Here is an 11,651-nt window from a genome sequence, read left to right on the forward strand (position 1 = left end):
TACCAGCAATATATGATCTATTTGATGGCAGAGCGATAGTACTTGCCTTACCTGCACACATATACATGAGCACGCACACGCTCACAGACCTGCAGCAACAACTTTGCCATCACCTCGCCTGTTCTGTTCTCTTTTCCTTTTCTTTTTCGAGAACTAGTCAGGTGGAAATCCAGCCAAATATCCGTTTGAGGGTGGGATTGAACCCAGGTCTCTTTTATCTATACAGCCCATACGATGCATCTACCATGAGCACTATTCCACTACATTTAGATTGATAGTGATTTAAGTCTATTTTTTTAAAACTGAAAACAGCACATTCCCTATTTGTTTTATTTGCAGATTGCTTATCTACAGAATCTGGGGTGCACTGTCATCCCTACTTCGCGTCTTCATGCTTCACGTTTGATAGAACAGTACAAGTCTTTATGAAAGGAGTGAAGTTTTTAAGACAATAAAGTATAACTGAATTTATGCTGCAACAGTTAATTCATCATTCGGTTGATTAAGTTAACCAACATAAAAATGAGAGGTGTTTTAAAACAAAATATGTTATTGACAATGTATCCAAATTTCAAGATTTTTTTTTTCGGGTACAGGAATTTTATGTAACTGGCTGCTTAGAATATTTTTGTTTACTTATCTAATGAAGGACTTATTCTTCACATTCATGTATATATTGGGTTGACTTGGTTATAACAAAGCTGGCCATTTCTAAATCAACTTAACAGATTGCAAGCTAATATTGAGGACATTTAAAGTTTTCTGTGAAGTCGATATGCTTCTCAACAAGTTGTATTGATATCAGTTGCTGTTAGCAGCATATTTATTTTCTTAAATGAACATTTGATTACAATTGTTGAAGGTGCCAGGTTTGTATTCAAAGCTTTCCTGGGAAATGTGAAGTCCTTGTTTGTATTCTACAGTTTCAAAATTAGTTTTAGAAATATTATTGTAAGAGTTACATCCAAAAAAAATACATCCAAAAAAAAAGAAATATAGTAATAAGAGTTCCATGTATTCCAAATGATCTGTCATGGAAAAGAATCAAGCAAAAGCACTACAGAATTAATTATTTTTTGAGGCCAATTTGACAGCAAAGTCAACCTTTAACTGCATTATGATGCGAACAAGACAGAAATCTGAATTTATTACATATGCTTCCTTTATTTGGTCACGGCAATTCTTCTTACATATGCTTCCTTTATTTTGTCACAGCAATTCTTCTTGCATATGCTTCCTTTATTTTATCACAGCAATTCTTCTTGTTTACTTTAGTTCGTGAAGGTCTATACTCCTTAAAAATTATAATATCACTGAAAAGGGTGCACCTTTTGGATTTTGGAAGCAAGATAAAATAGCTTAATGGTCTATACTCATTTGACCATTTGGATGATAACTTTTTTCCTTTTTTTTTTTTGAGAAATAACTTTTGACCAACCTGTAAGAGGAGGCATGTTACGTGTGCCAGCGAAGGTAGCTCTAACTTGGTTGAAGCTTCTAAGGGCAAGGGAGAAACACAAAGCCGGTGCACAAGAAGCATTTCTCCCTCTAATATAGAGGGATCTAAAGGCATATCCTTGGTCGCACAACCGATAGCCTAGCAGACTTGAGACATGCAGAAATTACAAAAAAAAAAAAAAAAAGGGTCATGCATTAGCCTCTTGTACTTAAATTAACATAACTGGACTGCTAGGGTTGTAGCTAAAAACCTTTCGTTTTGGCAGAAAGACATGATACCAAAGACAAATGATGACTTGCAAAATGTGATAAATGCAACTGTTATATTTTCGACTGCTCCAATAAAAATACTGCAAAATATGCCGACATTAACTTCCAAACATTATATCACAGTAAAGACCTAGGAGGATGGAGTTACAACGAGCATAACACGGGATATCAATACAAAATAGAGAGCGACACACTAGCCACACATGGAAGGGCAATCTAAAAGTGCAGACCAAGCAATTTGGGCACCATAACATTACAAACCAAGTGAGATGGTTTTCCATTTACTACTGAATTCTGACTAAAATCCCTGGTTGCTTCTGGGTAATGATGATACATGCTGCTAGTGCGATCATTGCTAGAGGGTCTGGTCTCCGTAACATTGGCAAGGTCAAACACAGTGGATACTAATTCACCTAAAAGTAGCCACCAACAGGTACCGATTGGAAGCTTCAACATACATATAAACTATAATGTTCCAATGGCAAATTGTAGGGCCGTTGCAGTTTGCCTATTGGTAGTTGGGACATTCAAAAACTAGCAACAATATCTGAGGGCAAAACAAGAGGATTGTCATACAATGCATGTCTAAAACGAAGTAGCTAGAAGAATAATAGCCAGTTAAAAAAAGAAGTATGCCCATGTCTAAATCTTTACAAAACATGCAAATATGAATTCTCAACTTAGAGCCTATAGCTCCCAAACCAACTGAAGGACTGTGTGATTAAAAAAAAAAAAGAAAATCAGCTGGCTCTGTCTCTTTCAGCTCAAAGCCTATAGCCACCGTAACCTCCCAAACCAGAGGACCCATAACCACCAAGTGATTGAGATGCAAGTGATGATGATGGATAACCTGTACTTGCCAACTGAGAATAACTTGATCTCATGCCCGTATCAAGACCTCCATAACTGCTTGTCAGTGGTTCTTTATGTCCTGATATAAATTCCTGTAGATATAAATGAGAAAAGATTATTACTCAGAAGAGCTACTCTACGTGCAAGGTTCAGATTAGTTCCTTCACAAAAACATACGAGATACTTCACCTGAATGAGCTGTTGAGCAACCTGAACTTGTGAAGCAGTGCCCTTTATTTCAACAGTTATCTCATCAGGCAATCCTCTGCTCTCTTGCACAGTAAGTATTGCTCCACTATTTCGGCGTATATATGCTATGTTTCCTCCTCCTATGCCAATGATGTCTTCAGCATATGACAGTGGAATTTGCATTGTCTGCGTGACCTGAACCACAGAATATTTCAAACAATGATTTCTGGTGATTACACTGAGAAAATAATCATAACAGATGAGACAACTGCTAAAACACCAGCCCAATCAACAACTCACTTGCAAAAAGTTTATAAAAGTTGGTAACTGCCATGGGAACTCTACATGTTCTCTTGGACATTTAATTAAAACACTAACAATATGAGAAAATTAATGGGACAGAGCACCTAAATCTTTTAAGGCTACTTTGTTCACTTGGTTTTAGCTAAGTCAGTTACGAAAACTGTTAAAACCTACAAAAGAATGGAGGAAAAGTCTTGTTATGGGTTTTCTTTTTTGTCATTTTGCTAAAAAGAGATCATGCATAAATGAAGAAACTACCTTTTCTTCAAAAAGCGACAATAAAAGAACATGGAACTAGACTGAGCAAAACAAATTACTGTTTTAGAACATATATAACCACCTTGTTGGATCCAAGCTAAGCCGCTTCAAAAGAAAGGATTAATAGATCAATCCCTAACAACCTTCATGCACTTTCAACAAGCAATAAGAGTACATGAGTGGCTTTTCGAGTCATTCCCATCAATACCATCAAGCAAGCTTATTGCGTGCTAATTAGAGAAAAATTGAAAGTTTTTACTAACATTAGCTTATGAATTCCAGAGACTATACTTTGCAGGCACAGCAAGCATACACCTTATATGCCATATAAGAAGAGTGGCAATGCAGCCGAATTTTAAGTCCATTTTTTATGGATTTCAACTTCTTCTTCTAGTAATGTACGAACAAAGACAATGTAACAAAAGAACCTTTAGCAAAGTAAAATCATGATGCCACATCAGAGCATAGTCTAGCGAGCGTATCCCTACAAACAACTAACTCATATTAATATGAAAAAACCTGAGCCACCCATTCACATCCCAAGTCACCCATCTATGAGTTCCATGTCATTATTTGAAGAGGGATAAAAAGGAAAAAGAAAAAAAAAGAAAACCAACACTATTAGGCTCCCTAAATATCCATCACCAAATAATAATTGATACTCTCATTTTTGATAAATATGCTCCTCTTGGTTCAGTTCTTGCTCCCTTGAGAAAAGCAAGAGAAATACACCAGCCAAAGTAGGCACACTTCTGTCAAGTTATGCCAAAAATAAAAATCTGTCCTCAATCAGATAAAGTGTTCCAGCCATCTATGCTTCTCCCCTAATGCACATCATACATCCAATGCTAATACTGTAGTAACATAAACTCTTACAGTCTATACAAAAAGTTGAGTACTAATCGAGACTAAATAATTAATCAAGCAAGATAGAGCCTTAACAATATAATTATCTTGATTAAAAATTAAGAAATATATATAAAATGAAATGGACCTGGGTAACTAAAGCACCACTGCGCCCCAGTGCTGAAGAGCGTAACCCAGAGAGAGCAGGATCTTGTCCATATAATGACAGTCCACTCCGTGGAATTTGTGGATCTAATTGGGATTCACGATCTAGAAACAAAGATTCCCGCTTCAATGGAGGAGCATAATCATTGCCAACTACAGCTTGTTGTGAAGCATGGATTAAGGATTGTGCTTTATCGGCCCAAGCATCCACCGGACGGTCTTGAGTGGCTGGTGCATTAAACTAAAGGAGAGGGAGACAGAGGGAAGGGGAGGGGGGACTCAGCAGCCATCAATTTGCAATAATTATAAAGCATAAAATTTAAATTCAAGTCCACTGTGAGAAAACCAAGAAGCTTACACTCTTTTCGAACAACGGAAGTACACTATGATCAACCAAAAACTTTCGAAGATGCCCAACTGTTGATTCTAGTGCCCTGACAACCTTCAAAGATTCACCCTGTATCTCTACGATTCTTTCATCCGCCGTTGCATAAAATGGCAGCTCATCTAGCAACAAAAAGCTTAAGAGGTTATGTGCCACATGTACAGGTGACATGTCAAAGAAAAGTCCAAAACTGAGCACAATCATTTCAAACTAAATTAAAATGTTACCAAATAGTTTAAGATGCACAGGCATAAAAAGCAAGTTCCTTGTTCACATTCAGAGGCATCTGAAATACGTGGTCACGTCCGCAGAGAGTAAGTTCAAAAGCATGTCATGTGAATGAAAGAGAAACTTACTCTGTTTGGATAATACCTACAGCATGTGGCCATAACCTACTGCACGAATCAAATGATTGGCATTTTCTCAGTCTAGACTTAATTTTGTTAGCCAGCTTAAAAAAAGAGCGATGTATAATAGATCTAGAAAAAATAAGAACTGAGCCGGTTAAATTTTGCATAACATTCTTGAGTTAGATCCTATTACTGAGTTCCTTACATGGAGGCTGATGCCAGACTCAAGTCCAATTCCATGAATCCAGAAAATGGTTCAGAACATGCAATAGGCAAAGAATCTAGTTCGAATTTTTGTTCATTATGGTACACTTGATTGCTCGCTGATGCCAGACTTAAGTCCGATTACATGAACCTGGATATTGGTTTTGAATGGTCAATAGGTGAAGAATCTAGTTTGATTTTTATTGAATATTGTACATTTAATTGCTGATTGATGATTATATTTTTCTCTTCCACCAGAAATGGCCAGATATGGTTAGTCCCACACTACATTTTCGTTCAAACTTTGTAATTTTGATCTAAATTAAATTTATATCCTTGGGCGAAGAAGAAGAAGAAGAGTGGTCCGTTTCAGCTTGAGAACATTCCGATGTCAACCCTCTAAATGAGGAGACAGCTCTGCTGAAGTAAAAGGCTCGCTATCAGACCTGGAAGGCAATCAACGGATAAAACCTAACTTATTGGTACAGAGTTTTAGCTCAGGCAACTGATAAACAATCATTTAGGGACCCTAAATTTTAAAGTCAACATGAAAAGGGGGCAAACAAGGTTCAAATATAATATATTAAAGAGTGTGGCAACTTAATAAAAAATAGTACCTTCAGAGTCAGCAAATTGTGAACAATTGTTTAAAAATGAGGTGTCAAGATTTTCAGTCTTTTTCAGGAAGCAAAGCATACAACACATGCCTCAAAGGTCTAAAGATGTAAAATATATAATCTGAGGAGCAACATACATGACATTGGAATTATGTCTGGACTTGAGTACAAAGTATGTTATGGATCATATATTCCACAGACAAATGTGTAGAAATCTTAACAGCTACAGTACAAATAACATATCATGCCATGTGCTGTTTAATAATACAATTCAATATGCAGTTTCATATTAAATATATGAAAAGATAAATATATTTCCTTCTATTTTCTTGTGAAGACGACCAAATCCTTGATTCTTATGTCAACAATATAATATACAACATGCATGCATAGATTATATATCTGGTTCTTTTAATTCTATTTTATTTCTGACATACGGACTCACTAATAAGCCTCAAGGCTCGTGGAGACGAGCCTCAGATAAGTCTTTTCCGAGATGCCTCAAGGCAAGAATCAAATAAGCCTCTCTTTAAACAATAATAGTGGCTCAACGTATTATTATAGATCATAGATAATGCATAATAAATAAAGCTTTTGTCAAAAAATATTGTTAACGAAAGATTGTGAAAAAATAATAAATGATATAAAAAAAATATCAAAAATATAAGACAGAATATAATGATCACAACAAGGCCACTAGATCATGATGTGTGAAAAATATAAGTTTAGAACTGATATTTTCTATAATATTGAACTCCATTCTATGAATAAGAAAAATCAACTTATTAGGGTAAATTCAGGTCATAAATAAGAAGGAATCAACAAATGACATAAAAAAATTATGACTGTCGGATAAACTTAGGATGAGCCACGATGCACGAATAGAAAAATGATAGCAAGTGATGTCTATGACAGATCATATTAAAACACATAGACAGGTTATAAGATGTGCTAGATACTAAAAGACTAAAATCGTGTTTGGAATATAAAGGTTGGAATAAGTCAAGGATCATGTCATAGTTGCTTCTGATAAAACAATTAAGTTTAGCTTCCATCAAACATGAAGTTGGAACTAAAATCAAAGGTGGATCAAGAAGAAAAGAAAATAATGAGATTGCAGGATCTATAGCATAAACAAGAGAACTAAACAAAGATAGACAATTCTCAGTCTAATAGACATCTAGACAGGAGCTAATTAGAAATAGCGAGTCAAAATCAGCAAGATAAATGACACAAGATATTACTGATCAGCACAAGAAAAATCAATGTCAAGTCATCTTACAAACCATTGTACAAAATACCTACACATTTCATCTAGAATAAGAGGGGCAACTTGCTATAAATACAGAACATCAATATCCAACTAATGGAAAGTGAATTGAGCATTGAACAACTTCTACTTCCAATACCTTGACATTGCTACAAAAACATGGATGAAATTAACACAAAAATTTTAATAGTGTAACTAGCCTCTTTTCTTCACTTTCACTGAAGAAAACTACCACGACTTGAGATGGTATAATGTTACATCACATTGCTTTAACATTGGTACGACTGTCCATATCAGACACCACAATCAGGAATCGAGTTCTTTAACTTTCAAAAGCTATACAATAACCATAATTGTATTCATCAAGATATGGCATCTCTAATCGTTTGTGTATATGCGTAAACAAAGTAATTTAAGTTTTGATATGTTGATTACAAATGACGAGAATCATGAGACAGATCGCATATGCTTCTTGTAGCAGTCAAAGTAGCTCAAGTGTGATCACAAGTGATGATCATAAAAGGCAGATCACAAGACATAAATAATCAAGAACATTCATGTTTCACAATAGCATGCTGGTGTTTAATATACCTTAAATATTATTTTACTTATCTAATGGGCATGGATGACAAAAGAACAACAGAGTGCATTTGACTTTTTTGCGGTCCATTTATAAGATTCTAAGATTTTTTCCAATAAATAGTAAGAAACAGAAGAGTATTACACCAAGTTGAATCAACAAGCATCAAGCCAATACCTCAACCGGGTAAAAGAATTTAGGTATCTTAGATGGAAATGTTGACAAGAAGGCTGCAGATTCCCTCTCTTCTGTTGATCTCAGCAAGATTCAAATGAGATTGAATCAGGGGTCTATTCTTACAGCTGGCAACTAAACTCTTGGCAAATAACAAAATCATCAGGATCTCAAATCGATGTTTACCACTTGAGCGATCAAAAAACCCTCAACTCTCATAAAGCATCCACTTAATCCATTTAATCATTTCAATCTCAATATAGAAATTGCAAGAATTTATTTAAACTTTCATGTACCTAGTATTCTAAAATATTTATAATTCATTTGATTATTAAAAGCAAATTCTACTATGTCCACTTCCATGATGGATTTACTGAATTGTGTTCATCTTAAATGCTAATTAATTCCATTCATATTTTTATACCCATAATATCTGATGTATCCAGTTCTACTCCTAGCATCTGCACAATAGTTTGTCTCTGATCATAATTTTCTGTGAAATGTCTTTTTTTCCTTTCGTAACACCAGATCTTTCTGAAGTCCATTTAAATGTATCAAACAATTCAAAATCAATTGATTTTAAGTACCTAACAACTGCTTAACCAACTTGACAGCCATGTCTTCTAACGAAAAAACAAGCAAGCGCAACTTTATTTTTTCATACACTAATTTATGACATGAACAGCACAATGACATATTAGGTGAGTATAATCAGCCATAAACAGTTTGATAAGGTCAGTTTATCACACAAAAGTTAGCTCAAAAAGATCAAGAGAAAATATCTAGACACTTAGATGTAGAGTTCTGTAAATGGTGTTTATGAAGATGCTTAAAGAATACCTCTAGAAAGAACCCGTACTGTGGCGCCACTAGTCTCTTGAATTGACTTAATCAAGGTACCTTGCTTCCCAATCAAATTAATGGCCTGGGATGATGCTACCAATAACCGAACTGAACATGTAGGTGTAGCAGATGCTGGGGTAGTGCCATCACCCCCGCTATCTGTCATACCATTAATACGTTTAAAGACTCTTAGAACAGCATCCATTGCTGGGGATATTTCTGCATCTGGCTCTTCTCTAGCCGATATTAGAACCTACACATGAGAATAAAAATTACAAGCTGACCAGCAAGGAGTATTATATTTCTATGGTGGCAATATCCCTCTAAGACACATGTATAGCAGTTGAATCAAATGCTTTTGAACTTATTTAGATACAGAATTGATTTAAATCAACAGGGCATCTACAACCGTGATTGATAATTTCAGTTCAGCATTGACTGCAGACAAGTTTATGAACCTTGATAATAGGTATTAAGGGGCCAATTTTTAATATAGGAGAGTAACGGTTATTCATATGAATACGGTACTAATGCTTATGCATGCACATATATAAAGTGTGCATATCTATTCTCCTATCCAAAGCAAACTCCTAAACAGTGGATGAAGCTCCACTAAAGAGGTCATCCATGTCTGCACATGGCATGTTTTAGTATTTATAAAATTGGAAGAGCAAAGCACATGGAAGAGGCTCCTGTGCATGTTGTATCTTGATACAATACCAATCAATGGCAACAACTTTTTCCCTTTCAAGCAGGTAAAATACATGAATCAATGAACACCAAGCAGAGCAGCGCTAGATCTTATGGATGCACATCTATGTGCACATTCGATAGTTCTTCCAAATGCTTATAAATAAACCAGATAGAAGACCTTTTTTTTGGCAATGAATGTATATTTGTCGACATTGCAAATATAGCAAGTTCTATGTAGTATAAAAGTTCATTGCTCCATCAATACTCAGGTATACATCATGGTTAATCCCAACATAAGTTTGTGATGTACATATAATCAAGTCCATGGCAGGACCCTCCTATAGTTTTCAAAAACTGATTTTAAAGAAATGTAGCAAGCTATAGGCATCTAGATATCCCATATAATTAGGCGGCTTATGCTGCTTGGCATTTGACATATTTCTTATTTCATAGTTTTGTACTTCATGGTTTTCATCAAAAGAATGTTTTAGTGTCTTCACAACTTTCCTTTCTGAAGAACTCACTAGAATTTATGGGATGCTAATTAAAAGAACAAAGAGTGTGCAACCTGAAGTCACCCTGGCTAAAACTCTTTATCCCAATTTAACCAACTTCTGAGACATATAATAAATGATAATGATAGTGAGGAAAATCTTTTTTACTCAGAGGTGCATTTTGCTCTGCGAAGGAGTAGCGAGGACATCTACAGGGAAAACACTGCAGAAAATGGAAAACTCATATGAAAAAAAGAGCACCTTATTTCTCTCATTTCTTAAGTAGCAATGGAAGGGTCATTTCAAAATATTAGAAATTCCAGAGACTACTCAAAAAGCGAACACCAAAATCCCAAAACATTTTCTTTAGAAAAAAGAAAAACAAGAACACGTTCTTGAGGCTTCGGTACAACGAAACACAGGAAAAGGGGGGGCTTATTAAAAAAAAAAAGAAACCCATGAAGTTAAACCGCAATGGGAAAAGGTGACCGATTAGGTAACTCCGACAACGCAATCGCTCCCCACAATTCAAGCTTCTTAATTTCAAGCAAAGGCCTTTGAGTTTAGTGCTTTTTGGGTTTCCCAAAAAGAAACATTGGCTCAAATACTTTGCAGATGGCGTCCAAGATCAGAATAAAGAGGCAAGATACGACATCAGGGCATCCAACAAAAATGAGAACAAGACAAGAAAACCCTAGGAACAGAGATAACAAGCAAAACCCTTGAATCCCGCCAAGCGTAAAGCCAGAAGAGTACTTACAATGCGGTCGGAGGTGCCAAGAGCTCCTTCAAGGATTCGAACACGAGCCCGCGTCTCCTCGCAGAGCTTCTTGATAAGCTCACCCCTGCGGCCAATGATGCTCCCCACCTTCAGCACCGGCACGACCAGGCGGAACACGTTGTCTCCGGGCCACCCCGGCCACTTCTTGCTCTCGGCGCCCTGCGTCTGCGCCGGGGCCGGCGCCGGCGTGGCGTCTGCTGCGGAGGGCATCTCCTCCTCCGTCGACGGTTCGGGGTCTTCCTCCGGATCCTCCACCTCGGCAGGCGAGGCGGCGGGGGCCTCGGCCTCCGGGGCCGGGTCGGCGGCCGCGGCGCCGTTGTTCTCGCTGGTGTCGGTGGGCGTCGCCTCCATCGCGGAAGTGGGTGAGAAGAGGGAGAGAGAGAAGGGTTTCAGAGGAGAGAGAGTGAGAGGGGGGTTTTAGCCTCGATTTGGGCTGAAGAGCGCGAGCCGCTTAGATTTGGGGTATAATGGAGGTCCCAGGGATCCTCTTATAGGAACCGCAGTACTTCAAAGATTCACGCGTTTTGCCGACTCTGGAAGCCACGCGTGTACGGGAGAACTAGGGCAAAGCGGACCGGCTTGGGTTAGCACTATCTATGGTTTCCGACCGGGACAGACTCGACCGGCCCGGCTAAAGGGCGGGGGCCGATCTTTGTTGTTCGGTTCTCCCGGTTCGGATTTCAGATTTAAATTTGTGAAACTAATTTGCTCTCTCTATGAAAAAAAAAAGTTAGTCGATCATGAATGAGAATTTGATGAACGGTTATAATTCCATCAATAGTGATACCGTCATGGAGAGGTCATTGGAGAGGTCCAATTAGAAACCAATTATGTATATATAGTTGATTGAGGTCCATGAATAAACTCCAATTTGAGTGATTTCATGTAAGTCAACAATTTCCAAGTCCATGTGGCACGA

The 11,651-nt window shown here is 37.2% G+C and overlaps 2 protein-coding genes across 2 annotated transcripts in view; one reads left to right on the plus strand and one right to left on the minus strand.

Moving 5' to 3' along the window:
- The window catches only part of LOC103710812 (ATP-dependent DNA helicase SRS2-like protein At4g25120), a 54,859-nt gene extending 54,147 nt beyond the window's left edge, over positions 1-712 (plus strand). Inside the window, exon 29 of the mRNA XM_026806127.2 lies at positions 340-712. Coding sequence (XP_026661928.2) covers positions 340-429 — 90 coding nt within the window. The 3' untranslated portion in view covers positions 430-712. The remainder of the gene's footprint in view (positions 1-339) is intronic.
- Positions 713-2,276: 1,564 nt separating this feature from the next.
- LOC103710787 (RNA-binding KH domain-containing protein PEPPER-like) lies at positions 2,277-11,199 on the minus strand. Its single transcript, XM_008796678.4, has 6 exons — positions 10,712-11,199; positions 8,762-9,017; positions 4,700-4,848; positions 4,325-4,582; positions 2,770-2,964; positions 2,277-2,672 (listed from the first exon to the last, which is right to left on the minus strand). Exons 1-6 carry the CDS (start codon positions 11,081-11,083, stop codon positions 2,493-2,495), a joined length of 1,410 nt encoding a protein of 469 aa, XP_008794900.1. The 5' UTR covers positions 11,084-11,199; the 3' UTR covers positions 2,277-2,492.
- Positions 11,200-11,651: the final 452 nt, after the last annotated feature.

This window comes from Phoenix dactylifera, chromosome 2, assembly GCF_009389715.1.
Source record: "Phoenix dactylifera cultivar Barhee BC4 chromosome 2, palm_55x_up_171113_PBpolish2nd_filt_p, whole genome shotgun sequence".
NCBI lineage: Eukaryota > Viridiplantae > Streptophyta > Magnoliopsida > Arecales > Arecaceae > Phoenix > Phoenix dactylifera.

Coding starts and splice junctions, on each gene's coding strand:
- LOC103710787 (XM_008796678.4), bottom strand. CDS start 11,083: ATGGAGGCGACGCCCACCGACACCAGCGAGAACAACGGCGCCGCGGCC. Junction 4,583..4,699: donor TTCCGTTGTTCGAAAAGAGT/GTAAGCTTCTTG, acceptor CCTCTCCTTTAG/TTTAATGCACCAGCCACTCA. Junction 2,965..4,324: donor GTGGTGCTTTAGTTACCCAG/GTCCATTTCATT, acceptor TCTGTGGTTCAG/GTCACGCAGACAATGCAAAT.